This window comes from Podarcis erhardii (genome assembly GCF_964252035.2).
Source record: "Podarcis erhardii genome assembly, chromosome: 16".
Lineage (NCBI taxonomy): Eukaryota > Metazoa > Chordata > Lepidosauria > Squamata > Lacertidae > Podarcis > Podarcis erhardii.
This window is the reverse complement of record NC_138514.1, coordinates 30001600-30022075: the sequence shown is the minus strand read 5'-3', so window position 1 is coordinate 30022075 and position 20476 is coordinate 30001600. Positions and strand designations below refer to the sequence as shown.

Here is a 20476-nt window from a genome sequence, read left to right as displayed (position 1 = left end):
TTCCTTGACATCTGATGGAAGGGCATTCCACAGGGAGGGTGCCACTGCCAAGAAGGCCCTATGCCTTGTTCCCTGTAACTTCATTTCTTGCAGTGAGGGAACTGCCAGAAGACTAGATAAAATGCCTCCTACATATTTTTGCAGAGAGAGAGAGAGAGAAGCAGTAGTGGCGGCTTGGTTGCAATGGTTCACAATAAGGTTTCTCCACATGAATCCCCAGAGATGGCACAAAAAGGCAAGTGGTCCCTCACTAGCATGAATCAGACTTAAGGGGACAGAACATTAGAAGTGGACCATTTCACTGCAAGTTGAGATCCCAATTAGCTGCCCTAAGGTGTTAAGAGGATCAGAAAACATTTTGCTATGTGGCGCATAGCGCTTCATCAGTGCAAATATGATTCTATTTGCATTTTAATGAGCAAGTACCTAATTCACACTTCCCAAACCAACACGTGACGTGGAACACAGCTGTCCTTCAAAATGTGCACCTATCCAAATTATGGTACGCCATTTCCCAAGCTACAAGGTGTGGAAAAATGCACAGAAATGCACAGATTAGTGAAATTAGCATACACAAAGTGTATTCTATCAGGGGAAACAATATTATTATGTTTATATCCCATCTTTCAAGGTGGCATACACAGTTCTCCCCCTTTCCTGTTTTATCTTCACAACAAACCAGTAAGGTTGCTTAGGCTGACAGAGTGTAACTGGCCTAAGGTCACTCAATGAGTATCCTGGCTCAATGAGGATTTCAGCCTGGGCCTCCCTGGTCCTAGCCTGATGCTAAAACCCCCACACCACGCTGGCTCCCAGTTACTTGAAAAAGTGTGTCTATTAGTCACACCCAAAAAATGTATATTGGGAGAAATTCACTCTAACATGCTCGCAAATTTTCATGACAGTTGTTTTCAGCTGTTTAGTGTGAACTTCTCTTAACATGTACATTTTTTTGTATGTAGCCTTTGACTAATACGTTGCATCTTTCTATGTTTTTTTTTTCCTAATGTATGTATTTTGAGGCACACTTTCATCTTAAAATGCACCTCTTTTTTCACACATCACTTGCTTGGAAAACGGCATTGCAAAACTTCAGAGAAGCTTCGGTTTTGTATGATAATCGTGTTTTGGTTTGTGGGTGAATTGGGGCGTTTCTCATCCGACCATAAACAAAACAACTCCCCCCCCCACACACACACACGATGGTTGATTCAGGCACCCACAAGCAGAACAGGAAACACAGATCTTAGAAAGGCTTTGAGTCCGCAAATAACATCCAATCCAGACGAGTTTCAATAGGCTTTCGGCTATTGTGCTGTTTTAAAGTGAGGAGTGTTTTGGCCCTGGGATGCAAAAGAAGCAGCTCTCCTGTATTCAGCAGCTCATCAAGAACCCATAGAAATTACACCCTTCAGGTCTTAGTGGGCCTGCTGTACCGCTTTTGCATATATATTGTGAATTACGAGAGGGATCAGGGTGGAAAAGCAACTTGCGCTGCTCCTGTTTGTTCTGGCCATTGTTTATGCAGGTCTGACAGAATGAAGGAACAGTGGGTATCATTTCAATTTCTGATGTCAACATCAAATTACTTATTTAATTTCATGCCTGGCGAAGCATTGTATAGCTACATGCAGAAGCCTTTCACTTCATTTGTTATGCTGTGTTTTCGCAGCCATTGGTTTGCCTTCCAACTGACAGCTTTAATTACGACATGAATTTGATTGCACTGCCGAGGAATTAACATAATGCAACAAAGCATTTGAGCGCCTGGCCTCAGATACGCACATACCCAAACACAAAACAAGCACGTCGGAAGAAAACAGGGGCGACATGCGGCGCTTCCCCCTCGCAGCCCCGCATGTGCATTGTGAGCTGGCTGTCATACAGCAGACTGGGCGGACTTGGTGGTAGAAGAATTTGGTGGCGCTCCGAGACACACTACTTTTATTACACTTGTGGCCAGTGCAATTTTGCTATAGTTGTTATAGTAAGTCGCCGGGCGACTTGGGGCAGCCCTGAACAGATACCAGTTTGACAACAGCCACATTCATTGCCCGTGGAGGTGCAAAAACTACGGCAAGGTGTCTCCCTAGCTGGTTTGGAGATCTCCCCTGGTTCTGGTGCAGGTCAAATACATGCGTCCTGGCCTCCCTTGTTCTCTTAGATCAGGCAGTTGGCTAAGGCAGCTTGGAAGGGTCCTCATGCGAACGTACGTGTGTGCGTGCAATGGTAGAGGCCTATCTGGAAAGCTTAAAACCTGCTGCTGATGCATGGGAGACGGATTGAAGAAAAGCAAATACGAATTGGCCCCACCCCGTAGCTTGACCAATTGCGGCTCAGAGAGGCTAGGAGCTAGGTGGAGTCATAAATCTTTTTTAAAAAGTGTAGACTTGCACAAGCTGGCCAGCTTCCATTTTGACTTGAAATTTGGGGCCTCTCAGAAGTATGTAAAATATGTAAAGCTGTTAGGAAGAATGCCAGCCCATAATGGAGCCCACCTGAGAGGTGAGTTCTGGGATGCTGTGGCTGAAAAAAAGCACTGCTTGCAGCCATCATTTGCCTATGGCAGAAGCAGCCAACATGACACCCTCAAAATGTTCCTGGACCACAATTCCCATCATTTCTCACCATTGGCCATGCTGGCTGGGACTGATGAGAGTTGGAATCCCACAACATCTGGAGGAACACAGCTTCCCCTGCTACCTGATACACTTACCTGAAGGTGTCGGGGTGGAACGTGGGGTCTCCTGCATATAAGGTATGTGCTGTGTCTCTGAGCTATATCTCCTCCCCTAGAGGCAGTCATAGGGAGTTAGGAAAGAAACAGGAATTTCACCAGGTGTTGCTGGACTACAATTCCCATCATCCCTCACCATCTCTGTGCTGGCTGGGGCCGACAGGCGTTGGATCCCAACAACGTCTGGAGAGTACCATGTTTGATACCCTAGTGCATGTTTTACATAGAGTAGGTTGTCAGTCCCTTGCATCTCTAGTTTGAAGGGCCTACTCTGTGTAGAGAAGGGATGGAGGAGAGCCTCCAGCCTGCAGACCCAATTAGACCTGGCCAAGGCTCCCTATTTGGCCTGTGAGACCATTTCCCCACCCATGCTGCCATGTATTTGACATTAAGTATGGGGCAGGTGAAAGCTGGACCATAAAATGGACATTCAGTATGGGGACATTAAAAAAACTGGACATTAAGTATGGGACAAGTGAAAGCTGGACCATAAAGAAGGCTGATCGCCAAAGAATTGATGCTTTTGAATTATGGTGCTGGAGGAGACTCTTGAGAGTCCTATGGACTGCAAGAAAATCAAACCTATCCATTCTTAAGGAAATCAGCCCTGAGTGCTCACTGGGAGGACAGATCCTGAAGCTGGGGCTCCAATACTTTGGCCACCTCATGAGAAGAGAAGACTCTCTGGAAAAGACCCTGATGTTGGGAAAGATGGAGGGCACAAGGAGAAGGGGACGACAGAGGACGAGATGGCTGGATAGTGTTCTTGAAGCTACCAGCATGAGTTTGACCAAACTGTGGGAGGCAGTGGAAGACAGGAGTGCCTGGCGTGCTCTGGTCCATGGGGTCACGAAGAGTTGGACACAACTAAACGACTAAACAACAACATGGGGCGGGTAGAAATAAAGATGGATCAACTGTGAAATCATGTTCCCAAGGGGAAGGGGACACACGGTCAATCCCTGCAGGAAGTGGGCATGGAGTTACAGCTCAACAACTGATCAGTGGGGGCTTCAAGCAACATATGAATGTACACATCCAGCAGATAATAAATGCATCCCAACAGTGCTATTGTGGACTCAACAATAGCCCTAGTGAGCTGTGTAGAGGCAGAAAAGATTTAGGGATCACATGTCCTGGCACCACCCTTTATGTCCATCCACACCCCTCCACTCTTGGCCTCCATTCATTCAGTGGGGAGGTCAGTTCTTCAGCCAGTTGTGCCTTGAAGCTTCCCCACATTCACGTTGGCAAGACAGCTTCAAATGACATTTGGCTGACCTCCCTTCTGACCTTCATGCGGAAATGATGGCCGTTGGGATTGGAGGAGTTGGAACCAGTGCATGGGGGGATATTGGGGCAGAGCCAGCGCACATAGGGGCATGCACACAACCTCACACCCACCAAATAATTCATGCCCTCACACATTTGCTTGAACACCAGGCTAAAATGGCACAATCAGCAGGTTCACCTATTATTTTTTATTATTTTTTTTGTTTGCTTCTATAGAGCAAGCACAGCCACTCCTATGCTCAAAGTGTGGACTAGATGGTTCTGAAATGAAATCAACAACCCACATCTGCTCAGCCTCCACCCAATTTCAGGCAAATCATACTGCTAAAATCAGTCACTAAGGGGCTGATATGCACGGTTAAGGATCAGGCCCCCTCTGCCTCCTCTGTAGTTCAGGGGACACCTTTTCCCCCTTGCAGCTAATTTTATTTTTTTGCCTTCTGTTCTATGGAACATGTGTATTGTGTGTGCTTGTGCTACCTATTCCACTCATTTTGTGGTGGAATGTCATAAACTATGAATAATCACCAAAATGGAAGCACACTGCCAATATAGGCCAATAGTCCAATTTTTGGCAACACTCCTGCCCCCTTTCACCACATAATCCCTAACATTGTTTGCTTTTCTGACAGTGGCTGTACATTAAGCTAATGTTTCCAGGGAGCGATTTCCACTAATTCACAGATCTCTTCCACGATTGGTAACAAGAGCCAAACACAGAGCCCTTGGTGTTGCCCTCATTTAATTGTTTACTTTCTTCTCTCTCTGTCTCCCAATGCCCAATTTGCTGTGGCATTTTCTATATTTCATTAGCTCTAAACGCAATTTCCAATGCTCCATTAGCAAATTCCCTTAATGCCCTAGAATATTCTAGAACCGATGTGTGGAGATGAGAGTCTATAAATAAATAAAAAAAGGAGGGGGAGGGAGGAAGGGAGAGAGAGGGAAAGAAAGAGAGAGGGAGAGAGAGAGAGAGACTCGAAAATGTGCTAAATGCGTGAAAATACGAGCAAGTGACAGTGGGAGAGGAAGAGAACGTTGGGCTGACTCAAATTCCAGGTTGAGGAAAAACAGAAGGAGCAGCCATCTTGCCTTAGAGCAAAATCTCAGCTGAGCGAATTCTACTGCAGGCGAGATTTTGATGAGATGAAATTGGCGACAGCGCTCTGCTTTACATAAGGAAGGGGAGGGCTGACAGCTCCGGCGTCTCTGAAGCCCTGAGGGCAGCCTTATCCAGAGAGCAGAAAACAAGTTGTCATCCTCCCCGCCACCCAAAGCCAACAGAAGCAGAGATACAGCAAGAGGGGAGGGGGCAGGAAGGTTTAGGGGACTCAACGTGGATTCATCACCATGGTGTCAAGTGCTGTTGGCTAATTAATTGCCCTTAATCTACCAGAGGGCAAGTTTTCTGTTCATTAATTTATTTCAGAGATGTGCTCTCTCTCTCTCTCTTTCTCTCTCTCTCTGACTGAATTACAGGCGAGGGGACAGAGGGGAGATAAAATCTATATTTGATCAGAACCATGACCCATCTATGGCTTGCTCTGAGAGACGTCTCGGAGAATGCAGTCGGAGTTCCTCCACTGTGTTTGTGCCTTTTTCGCAGCCTGTGCCTCCCTTAACACAAGGATGCTTGTTTGGAAGCCATTATTCTGCCGATCCTCATCTTCACCCACTTAGGAAGATTGACTTTGCCTCCACAGCTGTCGCCAATCAATGGTGGAAACACAGCCACAATCTTTGCCAGCTCATGAGATTTTCAGCCAACTGGGTATTTACTGTTAGAATTGCTTCTTCTTACTCTACCTGGGTTTCTTATTGCAACCTAAGTTTCTTAGTCTGGGTGTCATGGGCCAGGAGTTAGCTTGACCTGATGAACAGCAACCTGAAGGGGGAGAAGTGACTCCATCAGTCTTCGCAGAGGAGAAGGCACTGATGAGAACCAGATGGCTCTGGCTGTCTTAAAACAGAGCTCTCAGCAGCAGTCAGATGCTGGAAACAACACCTGCAGTTCTTGGCCCTACCTTGCTGCTTCCTGGTCTCCATCTGGATTCCCCGACTTCTGGACTAGAGCCCTGGCTCTGTGACCATCTGGAATCCCTGACCTCTGGACTGTCTGACTTTTTATGTGGATTCTGCTCTCAGGCAAGAGTTCCTCGGGAACTTAGCTAGTCCCTGCTTGCTCGGCAACGGGACTCAGATGGGGCTATGTCACTGGGTCATCAACCACAAGAACAAAGGTTGCAACCTGACTCTCCCAGGAAGAACATCAGGGCAATGTGACCTCAGCTATTGACTAGAGAAGGAGTGGTTGTAGAGAGCTTGGAAGAATACCTGACTCAAACTGACCTTTGCTCTCAGACTGCTGGTGTGCGGGGAAGCCAACGCTGACCTCTGCCACTAGTGAGAGGAACAAGATCGCCTGGGTTGGCTGAAGCTCCTCTCTTCAAACAAGGCCACCCACAATGGAAGACAGCTGTGGGGAACTTTTGGCCCACCAGAGGTTGCTGAACCAGCAGCCAAGGCTTCCTCCAAGAATCCTGGGAAGCGTAGTTTGTTTATAATGCTGAGAGTTGCTAGGAGCCTCCCCATTCTCTTCACAGAGCTACAATTCACCAAATTGCTTAACCATCAATTAATTAATGGTTTAATCATCAACCCCCATCACTCTGGAAACTCTAGCTCTGTGAGGGCAGTAGGGGTCTCCAAACAATTCTCAGTACCCTAAACAAACTACACTTCTCATGATTCTATGGGGAAGAAATGGTCATTTAAAGTGTTATAATAGTGATTTAAGTGTATGGTATGAATGTGGCCCAAATCTGGCAGCCATATAAAGGATCATAAGTGCTCCTTCATCCCTCAAAGGCAGACAATCCCTCTCCCTAATAACGCTCAATGAACAAATACTGCTATTTGCGTATTCTTTAGCAAAATTCCCATCTCCCCTTTTTATTAGGAGTCAACCGGTGAGGCATCTCTCATCCCAGGAAGGCTCACCAAACAGAAACAATTTCCAAATCCCGGCTAAAGACGGGATTTTTGTTGTTGCTACAAGTTGGAAACCTCACAAAATGTTGCTAAGAAATGCAGACAATATTTCTTCATTTGATTGAGCTGGAGGAAAATGTAGAAGACTATTTACTTTTCATAACGAAAAGAATCTGACAAAAAGGCTGGAGGCCACCACAAGTTTGGCTAGCAAGATATTTATCTCCTCGCGTGCTTGTTATGTCTCTCAGTCAAAGTCACCAGCAAGCTGGAGATTGTGAGGCTTCGGAGGAAAAGCATGCTTAAATTACTGCTATGTTAGCAAAGTGTGTGAAGGATTGTTATTAGCGGAGATGGTGCCAAGCTTTTTTGACAGATCAGGCTTTTCCTTCGTGGGGATGGATTACAATTACCCACACCCCATTTATCCCAGGGCTGTCAGTTCTTGTGATTTTAACAAAAGTCTCCAGAACTTAGGTATTTCCAAAGCTCCGGCTGCTGAGATGAACGCCAAGCCAAAACCACTCAAGTCCCAAACTTTTGTTTTCAGTTTTGTCTGAAAAACGATCCACTTTCTCAGCTTATCTTTGGTACCTCTTGTGAAATATTTCTTTATTTAGAAAAAATATATGGTTTGGTCCACATGGCTGTTTCCATGTCCTCATACATAGGAATGCCAGTTGGCTGCAATCTTATTGGCTCAAAATGGAATTACAACCTCTTGGCCAATGACTAGGATTAGGTGACCCCAAACCAGGGGAAAGAAAAGTCCAACTGAGCTGTTATTTTTTGCTGTTAAGTGTTCATCTGTGTGGTATCATAGCCTACACATGTGAGCTAAGGCATCATCACTTCATTCCACCTAAACATTAGGAAGAACTTCCTGACAGTAAGAGCTGTTCGACAGTGGAATTTGCTGCCAAGGAGTGTGGTGGAGTCTCCTTCTTTGGAGGTCTTTAAGCAGAGGCTTGACAACCATATGTCAGGAGTGCTCTGATGGTGTTTCCTGCTTGGCAGGGGGTTGGACTCGATGGCCCTTGTGGTCTCTTCCAACTCTATGATTCTATGATTCTATGATTCTATGATGAGGAAGAACTTCCTGAAAGTAAGAGCTGTTCACCTTCAGAAGAGAGCCAGTGTGGTGTAGTGGTTAATAGCGGTGGACTCGTAATCTGGGGAACCGGGTTCGCATCCCCGCTCCTCCACATGCAGCTGCTGGGTGACCTTGGGCTAGTCACACTTCTCTGAAGTCTCTCAGCCTCACTCACCTCACAGAGTTTTTGTTGTGGGGGAGGAAGGGAAAGGAGATTGTGAGCCGCTTTGAGACTCCTTAAAGGGAGTGAAAGGCGGGATATCAAATCCAAACTACTACTACTACTACTACTACTACTCCACCACCATCACCACTTCTTAGCTGTGATTCCTGTATTCTAAACTCTGCAATTCTATGATTTCTGTGAAATGTGCCAGTTTTATTGTGGTTGGTAGTGGTTGGTGCCCATTGGGTGTGGTAGGGAGCAGGGCAAGGAGGCTACTAAGGAAATGACAGGCAGAGTCAGCTGATTCTAGTTTTGTCCCCATCCTCCTCCAGCCAGGGCCACCCTCTAGACTAGAAGTAAGGAAGAAGGCAGGGCAGGTGGTAGCCAGCTAAGAGCAGACTGAGGCTGTTAAGGCAATGCCCTCATGGACCAGCCTTCACTGTTTGCAGTGCCTAAACTAGTGAAGAAAAGCCTTATAGAACAGAACCAAGGTTCATCTAGTTGAGGGCCTCATTTGCTGCTGGGCAATTTCTTGGGGGCCACATGCTATGGTGGAGGCCAACAACAAATGCTATTATAGTCGCAAACCTGGTAAAATACATCAAAATAATAGAATTTTGAACATACGGAGAGTTAAAATATGTGGAACTTGGCTTATATAAAAGGCAGAAACAATCCAATTTTAGGGTGTGTTGAATTTTTCACCTTTCAAATTCCAAAAATGAGGGGTTGCCAAAAAGTTTTAACATAACTTGGGGATTCAAAAGATATTTTGGCTACATTGATGCAATTTAGTTTTGATTGGAAAGTAATGTGTGTGTGAAATTGCATAGAAATAATTAATAATGCTGGCCAAGTATTTACAGTTGTATTATACATTAATATTTTCAGACTGCTGTGATTAAATGGGTATATAAGGGGTGAGACAATATTTCAGGTATCCTGGTCCCAAGATGTACAGTCATACCTCGGGTTGAATGTGCTTCGGGATGAGCACGTTCAAGTTACGTTCTGCGGCAACCCGGAAGTAATGGAGCGCGTTACTTCCAGGTTTCGCCACTTGCGCATGTGCAGACACTCAAAATGACGTCACGCGCATGCGCAGAAGTGACAAAAAGTGACGAAAAGTGACGCGCACGTGCGCAGACATACCATCACTAGTTACGTTTGCTTCCAGATGTGAATGGGGCTCCGGAACAGATCTCGTTCACATCTAGAGGTACCACTGTATAACAAAATGGCTGGTTTGAATGTTTGAAAGAGGAACAATGAGAATTTAAGCCATTGTACACATGTAAAGCAATGATTCAACATGGAGAAAACTTGAAATGGCAAACAACGTAAACTTAAGAAAGTCACACATCTGCTCACAGTATCAACTGGTCAATACCTATCTTCAGAAGCAAGCGCCAACGGCTGCAGCTTGAGGCCTGGAGCCCCCAGAATTCTGAAGCCAGCGCTGCTTCAGCCGCTAATTTGTGTAAATGTTCAGAGGATGAATCAGAGGCCAAGTCAACAATCTTTAGTAAAAACAGATGCTCTTAGCTCGTCTACTTTCCATACTAGAAGCAGTAGTCACAGAAATGAAACAGGGGTAGCTGGTGCCCATCAGAGCTGGCAGGGTGGAAGGCAGGGAGCCCAACAGTGCTAAGGCCAATGAGAGGCAGAGACAACTAATGCTAGTTTTGACCCCATCTACTCTCTACAAGAGTGACACTGAGGTAAGCATTAGGAAGCTGAAAGGCAGTTTTACCAACTGGCTGTAAGTAAGGAGGCAGGAGAGGGTCTGGCTGAAGGCAGACATTGGTTGGTGGGGCAGTGCCCCATAATATCGCAATCTTCACTGAAATGGCCTTGGCCCAGTATACCTGAAGGAGCATCTCCACCCCCGTTGTTCAGCCCAGACACTGAGGTCCAGCTCTGAGGCCCTTCTGGCAGTTCCCTCAATGCGAGAAGTGAAGTTACAGAGAACCAGGCAGAGGGCCTTTTCAGTAGTGGCACCCACCCTGTGGAACGCCCTCCCATCAGATGTCAAGGAAATGAACAACTATCTGACTTTTAGAAAACATCTGAAGGCAGCCCTGTGTAGGGAATTTTTTATGTTTGATGTTTTATAGCTTTTAAAATTATTATTATTGTTGTTGTTGTTGTTGTTGTTGTTGTTATGTTGGGAGCCACCCAGAGTGGCTGGGGAAACCCAGCCAGATGGGCAGGGTATAAATAATACATTATTATTATTATTATTATTATTAACGAGGTGGTACCCAAAAATAAGTTGCACTTACGTCGCTAAGTCTCTCTCGGGAGCTGCTCCGATGGAACCCTTTCGACTCTCCACTCGCACTTTCGCTGTCACTGTCCCGGCAGCTGTTCTGGCCTGGCTTGAGCTGTGGAACAAGAGAGAAATCAAAGTTTGCATCTCGTCTCAGGATCTCACTTTGAAGGCATCAAGCCAGGTGTGGAAAATGCACAAAGTCAAATGTGCAAAGGCAGCCATCCGGGCTTGTGTGACTGAACACACAAAGCTGCCTTTCCCCCTATAGCCTGCTTCCTTCCTCCTTCCACACACGCGCAACATGCTGGAATTGTGGTCCATGTCCTGCCACCAGCATCACCAAGTGATGGACACCACCTTGGGTGTCTCTAAAAGAGGACTAGGCATGATTCATGGAGGATAAAGCTATACAATCAGGACAGACAAAAGGAAGCACTACTTCACACAGCATATAGTGAAACTATGACGTTTGCTGCCACAAGATGTCGTAGTATCCAGCAAACTGAGTGGCTCTAAAAGAGGATTAGATAAATTCACAGAGGTTAAGACTCACAGTGGCTACATTCCCCCTCCACTGTCGGAAGCAGTATGCTACTGAACACCAGCTGCTGAAAATCACAAGTGAGGAGAGGGTTGTTGAACTTGGGTCCTTCTTGCAGACTTCCCATAGGGGCATCTGTTGGGCCACTGTGCAAGCAGTTTGAGCCTGGCTTAGAAAGGCCCTTTTTATGTTTGTATAGCTGATGATGGTCAGTACCTGGCTCCTGTTCCACGTTTAACTATTGGCTAAGTGCTGACACAAATAAGGGAACCCTGCCTGTGCCAGCTCTTGCACATCTTAACCAAATCACCACATGGGGTATCTCATTATGGAACTGCAGTCTCTTCACAACTACCAACCCCTAGATAACAGTCTTACAGTGTAAACAGAAGCATTTATGAGAGAGCAAATAAATGCAATATAGTTTGAACAGAACCAACCCAAGATGGCACCCTTTTCCTTCTCCCCCTTCAACAACAACAGTGGAAGTGGCCCAGGGAAGCCCTGGTACGCTGAAGGCAGTGGGGGGGGGGAGCAAGTTGTGGCAGCAACAACCTGGCTCTTTCCAGGCAATGGTGAACGGTGCACTCCTCAGGGAGCTATGCAGAGAAGCAGAGGAGGAGGAGGTGAGCCTCCGCAGGTGGGCAGCTGTTGAGGTTCCTCAGATGTGGCATCCTCCACAACTGTCCCCAGCCTGACACCTGAGGCAACTGTCTCAGTAACAGTGGTGAGTGGGATGGCCCTAAGTTTGAAACTTTATTTTTTAAAAAGAGTGGAAAGGAACCCTCAGTAGCTGTGCTGGTCCTGTGGGTTAACCAAGAGGTGAAGTCCAAGTCCAGTCTGAGGTTGAAGTTTCAATATGGAGGTAGTCCGTCAAAGCTGAAGCTGAGTGCAGGGCAGGGAGTCGGGTGAGGTCAGAAGCTCCAGCAGGAAAGCAGGACAGGGTTCAGGCAGGAACTGTCTACAAACAATGTTGCTCCCGCAACTTGGGTCTGGGGTTGGCTGGCTTTTATCTGCCCTGAGGCATAGGGCGGCCCCGACCCACAGGTGACTCGCCTCTCCTGGCCTGGAGGTGAGCACTCCTCCTGCAGGAACTTAGTTCCCTCCACCTCTCTAACCTACGCCTCTGCAGCTCAGGAGAGGCTGGAGGGTTACCGGACCCAGAGGCAACCTCAGCTTCTTCTGACGGGGCTGAGAGTGGAGCACCTGCAGGCAATGAGTCCACCATCACCTCAGGAGCCATTGCAGAGTCAGCTGGTGCCTGCACCTGAGGATCCAGCACAGGTGAGGACCCTTCAGGCTCAGGGCCCAGCCCCAGCTCAGCTGGTTCTGGAGGCGGGGACTCCTGTGCAGGCTGGGATTCCTCAGGTTCAGCATCCGAATCTGAATCCCAGAACATCACAGTAGCCAGGCACTGGGAAAAGAAAATAGAGATAGACATTCATTGTAGCAGGTCTCCTTTCTGGGTTTGTTTTGCTCTCTGCACCATTCACTTTGCTCCTCCAAAGTCCTGGGCTTAGATGCCTCAGTCCTCCAGCTTCCATGAAAATTGCATTGAGAAAAAATGGACACCTGCTGAGATTCACTTGTTTCCCTCTAACCAGCTGGAACTACCACCCAGGGGAAGGAAATAAAAAAAGAGCCTGGCTGAGCACTGACTAATAGCTGAAAGTTGTGCAGAGAATATCCCCAGCCTCTGCTGAGCCTCGGGGTGACGGGAGTTTTGTTAGGTCTTTGGCAGAAAGCAACACAAACAATGATCAGACGTTTCCTCGCTTGGTGTTAAAGCCGGTTGACAATCTAACGAGATGAGATCCCCAATGGCAGATGGACCCATTGACCAAGCAACCAAGTGAAAAACAAACAAAGCACCAGGGGAAACAAACAAGCCACTAGCCTGGATACTATTGATTTGATTAGCATTGGTCTGGTCCTGTCAGGCTCCCATCACTAAAACCCAATGACAGCATCTCTTACTTGTAAGAAATAAGAGCTCTTTATTGAGGCTGATCATGGTGCTGGCTCAGCAGCAAGTGGGAAGCAAAGAAGTCCAGATTCCAAGGTACCCAGGTAAGGCAGAAAGTTCGTAACCAAATGGAACGTACGGAGATGTCATAAAATCATAAGACTGTAGAACTGGAAGGGACCTCAAGGGCCATCTATTTCGACCCCCTGCATCATAGCTAAAGAATACCTGGCAAATGTCCATTTAACCTCCAATGAAAACCTCCAATGAGTCCCTTCAACTGTTGAATAGCTCTTACCGTCAGAAGGTTCCCAACAGTTGGTATGCCCCTCTTGCCAAGCATTTAAAAACAAGATAGGATGAGCTCACACATGGGACTCTTGACACCCTATGGTTGGATCAAATCAATCCAAAGGTTAAGGATCTTTTAATATCCAGTGAACACACCAGCCTGTAATTGCTTCCAGGTAAGGTATGGGACGTGGGTGGCACTGTGGGCCTAGGACAAAGCCTAGGACTTGCCAATCAGAAGGTCAGCAGTTCGAATCCCCGCAACGGGGTGAGCTCCCGTTGCTCAGTCCCTGCTCCTGCCAACCTAGCAGTTCGGGAGCACGTCAAAGTGCAAGTAGATAAATAGGTACCACTCCGGCAGGAAGGTAAACAGCGTTTCTGTGCGCTGCTCTGGTTCGCCAGAAGCAGCTTAGTCATGCTGGCCACGTGACCCGGAAACTGTACGCCGGCTCCCTCAGCCAATAAATCGAGATGAGCGCCGCAACCCCAGAATCGGCCACAACTGGACCTAATGGTCAGGGGTCCCTTTGCCTTTGACTGTTAGGTCCAGTCATGACCGACTCTGGTGTTGCACTGCTCACCTCGCTCTATAGGCCGAGGGAGCCAGCATTTGTCCGCAGACAGCTTCCGGGTCATGTGGCCAGCATGATTAAGCCGCTTCTGGAGAAACCAGAGCAGCGCACGGAAACACCGTTTACCTTCCCGCCGGAGCGTTACCTATTTATCTACTTGCACTTTAATGTGCTTTCAAACTGCTAGGTGAGCAGGAGCTGGGACTGAACAACGGGAGCTCACTCCATCTTGGGGATTCGAACAGCCGACCTTTTGATCAGCAAGCCCTAGGCTCAGTGGTTTAGACCACAGCACCACCCGCGTCTCAATTGCCTCCAGAGAGCAAATCTATGTGTTCCTAGTTTCTTGCCCAGCAGTGTCATGAGCCCCACAGCATGGTCAGGATTTGCTTGTGATGGCAGGAACTGATGCAGGATGAGGCAGAAAGAGAGGAGGGGGATGAATGGTGGGAACCTGGGTTGAAGGGGATCTCCCCTTTCCACTCCTTTGGACGGGGGAGCAGGTTATGTTGGCTCTCCTTTCTGACCTTCCTGTAGACCAAAAAGCCTGAGTGAAGGCTGGTGGGTTAGGGCTTTGATAAGCAAAATGGGGACCCTGAGCAGGAGGCAGCAGCCTTTGTAGGTAGTAGAAAACCCACCCACCCTGATGGATAACTTGCTCACCAGTCAGACATACTGATAAGGCAAGAGAGTCCCCTGAGGAAACGTGCCATGCCTAATCTTTAAAAGCTGGCGGGATGGGATGGTAAACTTGTTGGGACATTTTCATCTCCCCCTTGAAGTCTGAACTTCTTGGCCTGGTCCTGCATTGTGACACCTGAGCACTGTGTCTGCTGCTAAACCTATACCATTATTTGTCTGAATGAAGTTCTCCTCCTTACTTACAAGTAATAGCCTTTGCATGCATTGGCTGGGAGCCAGGACAAGGAGCCCCTGATTGCATGAGACTGGAAAATCACAACCTCCAGCACGATTTGTAAGCTAACCTGATATATCCTTTGAATGCATAAACAAATAAGTGCTTGTCATCCCACAGTAATGGATCATGTCCACAACCCATAATTGATTATTTTTTTCTGCTCAGGATGTTCACGTTCTTGCCGCAGAAGACGCATATGCAAACAAACACATGCACAAATTACACATGAAGTAGAGATGCCTTCCCTGCCCTTCAATGCATTCAAATATACAGGAAATATTCTCCCCTTAGCCTCCTGCAACTGTGAGCAGAGGAGCTGGAGCCCCTGACAAACTGCAAAAAGCTCTCCACGCTTTGGCACTCCATGTTAAAAGGGCACCGGCGATCAGCGCAATTGCTCTTGATAGCTGCTTAATTGCTCCTTGTTGGTATTAGACATCTCCAGGTCTGATTAATCCTGCCCTGTTTTTGCCATTACAGTTGCAACTTCCCAATTATCTCCTTGCAAGCCAACTGCAAGCTGGCTTCTGAAACTTGAATAATTTATGTGGCCAGACAGCTAAATGGCTTAAAATAGTATTATGTTTTCAAGTTAATAGCTCAGCCCACAAAGCCTCATTTTGTTCTTGCATGTCTTCTTTAAATGTATATATATATAGGGGGACCATGAATCAATACCCACTATTCCTTCTTTCCCTGCATTGCTTGTTTGGGGTTTTTTTTGGGGGGGGGGAGTACCCAGCACCATCTTTCTTCCCTGAGGAAATAGTTTTCAACTGAGTCAGACCATGACCCATCTAGATTGGGTATGGATGTGCCATCTGATTCAGGGAAAGGGGGGGGCAGGACCTGGAGTCCTCTAGATTTTTGTTGGGGTCCAAGTCCCATCTCCTCTGACTATTGGGCACGCTGGCTGGGGTTGATGGGATCTGGAGACCAACAGGATTTGGAAGGTCACAGGGGCCCCATTTTATTTTTTATGTTGTTATATCTTTGATTAAAGGTAAAGGTAAAGGGACCCCTAACCATTAGGTCCAGTCGTGGCCGACTCTGGGGTTGTGACGCTCATCTCGCTTTATTGGCCGAGGGAGCCGGCGTACAGCTTCCGGGTCATGTGGCCAGCATGACTAAGCCGCTTCTGGCGAACCAGAGCAGCGCACAGAAACGGCGTTTACATTCCCGCCGGAGTGGTAACTATTTATCTACTTGCACTTGCATGCTTTTGAACTGCTAGGTTGGCAGGAGCAGGGACCGAGCAACGGGAGCTCACCCCACTGCGGGAATTCGAACTGCCGACCTTCTGATCAGCAAGTCTTAACCCACAGCGCCACCCGTATTCACCTTCTTACAAAGCATCAGGGCACTGTGCAACAACATGAAAAAATGAAAAACCATGCAAAGCAAACATTAAGCAACTAGCTACTCAAAGGGCACTTTAGAGAACTTCATCACCCTGTAGGCATTTTTAAAAAATTGTGTGATGCCTGGGAAGTAAAATCACACACACACACACACACACACACACACACACACACACACTGCATACTGAATCTCTGCTTAAATAGTGTTCCACAGCATTGGAATTACATTTGTATCCTTGCCCACTGCTGCCTTGAATGGGAGGTATGCCTGGCAAAAGGGTGGATTGACAGAAGGGATTGGTTGCCGTTAGGAATGGGCAGGAAATCCAATTCACTTCATATTTATAGGTGAACCTCCCTAACTCTCACTTTCCAAAAGAACGCATTGGCCAAAAGACAATTATCCTTTGAAATCCACACTTATCCTAATTTTGCAATGTGGTTCTCCCACCAATCTTCTTTTAAAGCCTCCCAAGTTGGCTGCCATCATTGCTTCCCGTGAAAGCGAGTTCCACAATTTAACAGTGTATTGCAGAAATAAGAATTTTCTTTCTGCCCCGAATCTTCCAACATTCCGCTTCATTTGATGTCTAAAAATTCACAGAATTAAAAAAATGGAGAATTGGAGAAGCACTTCAAGGGTACTGTGTGGTATATAAATTCAATTCATCATCATCATCATCATCTAGTCCACCCTCTGCAATGCAGGAATAGACAGGTGGCTCGTACACTGATCGAACCCATGACATTGGCGTTATCAGCAACACAATCCACTTTCTCCATGTCATGCATAATTTTATAAACTAGTATCATGTCACCTCTTACTCGCCTTTTCTTTAAACTCAAAAGTCCTGAACACTTCCAGCTTTCCTCACAGGATACAGTGGTACCTCCGGTTGTTGATGGGATCCGTTCCAGAGGTCTGGTCGGATCCCAAGGTTTCCGAAACCTGAGGTCCACTTCTACGTATGCGCAGACCGCTTCTGCACATGTGCACCGAGCGAAACCCGGTAAAATACTTCTGGGTTTGCCGCATGCACATCCCGAAGTTTACATAGCCAGAGGGTTACATAAACGGAGGTTTGATCGTACTTGCTTCATCCCCTCAATTGTTTCAGACTCTCCCCCTGAAATAATTCTGGCACTGGGATGTGCCCTATGTCCTCCATTGTGAAAACAGATGCAGATAATTCATCTAGCTTCTCTGCATCCTCGTTCTCCTCCTTCAGCAGGCCTTTGACTCCCTTGCCATCCAAGAGCTTAACTGCCTCCCTGGGTGGTCTCTTGCTACTAATATATCAACAGACATTTCCAGCCTATAGGATATGTGTGTACAGTGGTACCTCGGGTTACAGACGCTCCAGGTTACAGACACTTCAGGTTACAGACTCCGCTAACCCAGAAATAGTACCTTGGGTTAAGAACTTTGCTTCAGGATGAGAACAGAAATCGCGCGGCGGCGGCAGGAGGCCTCGTTAGCTAAATTGGTACCTAGGTTAAGAACAGTTTCAGGTTAAGAAAGGACCTCCAGAACGAATTAAGTTCTTAACCCGAGGTACCACTGTATATACAACACACAGAGAGAGAAGCAGAGGAGGAAACTGCTGAAACTCTGGCACTGGAAAACCGAGGTTTCTATTTATTGTATTTCACGCAGTAAAGTTGAAAGGCAGGAGAATCAGGCAGGAGCCAAACTTTGCTCATCTCCGTAGCTTTGATGGCTTCTGGTGCTCTTTGCTTACGATTCTGCAGTAGTGAAACAGCAAGGGGAGACTGATTGATACAATGACGTGCTTGGCAAGGTGCAATTTTAACAGTGATATTTCTCACAGTGCAGCCATTAGAATGCAAAGGGTCAGGAGAAGCCTATACTTTGTTGCAATTCAGCCTTTAAAGCACACCAAAATACTCTTCATTTGTTGCAATTGCAGAAAGCACTCAGTTCCATACCTCTCTTAGCAGGTTGCCTTAAAGCCTTTTTCCTTTCAGTTGTTGCAGCAAAACTATGCAATTTCCAACAGCCATGCTTACATTACTTTGTGCCTGCTTTTTGGCAATATTCTTAAAACACACACACAAAAATATCGGGAATAAAGCAACAATGTTGCAACAAGCTACCTGCAGCTGAAAGGCAACCTCTTTTTCCCTCTCTTATCTCTTCTAGAGTAGATCATTTTCTCTCAGGCTTCACTTCCTTTCGCCTTCTCTTCCAGGTAGTGTTGCAAGTGCATCTCCCGACTACATGAAGACCACCTATAAGCTCAGAATGGTCTTGTTTGCCACAAGTAACAAACCTAAAGTTTCCCTATTCTTCTGACAAGCTCTCTTACCAAGCTATTTATTTCTGCACCCCACTGCAATGCACACAAACACCCACAATATACACTAAACTCCAAAAACCCTATAGCACCTATTTGGCCCATATGCTCTACATGGGGCTACCTTTGAAAGTGATTCGGGAACTATAATTAATCCAGAATGGAGCTGCTAGACTGGTGTCTGGGAGCAGCTACTGGGACCACATAACAGCAGTCCTAAAAGATCTACATTGACCCCCAGTATGTTTCTGAACTCAATTCAAAGTGTTGGTGCTGACCTTTAAAGTCTTAAATGACCTTGTATACCTGAAGGAGCGTCTCCACCCCCATCGTTCAGCCGAGACACTGAGCGGTCCAGCGCTGAGGGCCTTCGGGCAGTTCTCTCATTGTGAGAAGTGAACTTACAGGGAACCAGGCAGAGGGGCTTCTCAGTAGTGGCACCCGCCCTGTGGAACACCCTCCCATCAGATGTCAAGGAAATAAACACCTATCTGACTTTTAGAAGACATCTGATGTCAGCCCTATTTCAGGAAGCTTTTAATGTTAGATGTTGTTGTTGCTTCTGTTGGAAACCATGCAGAGTGGCTGGGGTAACCCAGTCAGATGTGTGGGTATAAGAAATAAATTATTATTATTATTATTATTATTATTATTATTATTAGCCTATTCTAGAGCAGGAGATTAACTGCTGTGCAGCTGCCTGCATGCCTGCCCTCAAACGACACGTCCCAATAGGCACTGCTTTAGAATAACCATACACTAAAAGATAGCGAGCCAATTTTGAAAGCCAAAAAATAAATAGTGAAGGAAGTTCATAATTAGCAAAACCAAGACAAAAAGGAGAGGCGGGTTACATTGCCATAACAAACGATCATTGATAGAATACCTATCCAGCACTAAAGATGCATAATATTCTTCACTGGAAGATAAACAATGAACATTTCCCAAGCAGTGGATAGATTTGATCTTTAAATTAGCCCACCAGGACCCCCAAATAGAACATCAGCATGTGAAAATGTCCCATATTACACCTTAAATCAACCATTATACAAGCTCAGCAAGCTCCAGCGCTTTCCCTACATGCATTAAAAAATGTCAGCTCGTCCTTGGTGACCAATAATTTACAAAAGAAAGCAGCCATGGAAAATATGGGTGGTACACATCTAGGGAAGATATTTTGGGTATCAAGGAGGGTGGGTAGGTGTGTGTGTGTGTGTATTCCTTCTTCTGCTGCCAACATTCCCCAAAATCTCAACAGATCAAAGTTTTGTAGACAGGGAGAGGAGTGGGGGGGGAACAAGCCCCACAAAATTAATAACTATTTAAGTATTCTGTTTCATCATGATAACAAACAGATGGTTTTAATATTCTAGAGGCTAATTTCTGAACAATTAAAAACACAGCAAGACATTAGCATCTAATGAAACATTTTAACTATCAGCCTAGGCATCTGCCATTAATTTCCACACAGTAAGGACTTGGGTCTCGCCAATCTGTTCTTTGTTAAGGAAAGTTTTTTTTCCCCCACTTGGAATTTAGTGGAGTAGAGAATTAACAACTGTTTTCAATCAGCAATCAGCAGGGCACTTCACGAGCATTCACAGAGACCATCCATACCATGGGGCATAAATATACCCCTCGGATGGCTTTGATGTATATGTATAACTGGGATTTCAGAAGGGAACTCGGTTCCTAATTACGCCTTCCTTTTGAAATGCATGGATTAACCCCTTGTAATGGTGCCATGTCTCTTTTTATTAGGTTCTTGGGTGGGGATTGGGGTGGCGGGCAGGGGAGAGAGACGTGAATATATCAGAAATGGCCCTTAAATTCAGTTTAGCTGAAGCCAAAATTTGTATTGGTTGGAGGGGGTGGAACGAAAGTCAGCTAAGACTTTGTTATGAATACCATGTGCACCAAACGTTCTTCAAAGGCAACTGAAAATCCTATATT

The 20476-nt window shown here is 46.3% G+C and overlaps 1 protein-coding gene across 10 annotated transcripts in view; it reads right to left on the bottom strand.

The window, feature by feature from the left end:
• AUTS2 (activator of transcription and developmental regulator AUTS2) overlaps window positions 1-20476 on the bottom strand; it is a 690192-nt gene that overhangs the window by 437233 nt on the left and 232483 nt on the right. For all 10 annotated transcript variants that reach the window (XM_081843448.1, XM_081843455.1, XM_081843450.1 and 7 more), the window contains one exon: window positions 10566-10667. In XM_081843448.1, the coding sequence (XP_081699574.1) occupies window positions 10566-10667 (102 nt within the window). The remainder of the gene's footprint in view (window positions 1-10565; window positions 10668-20476) is intronic.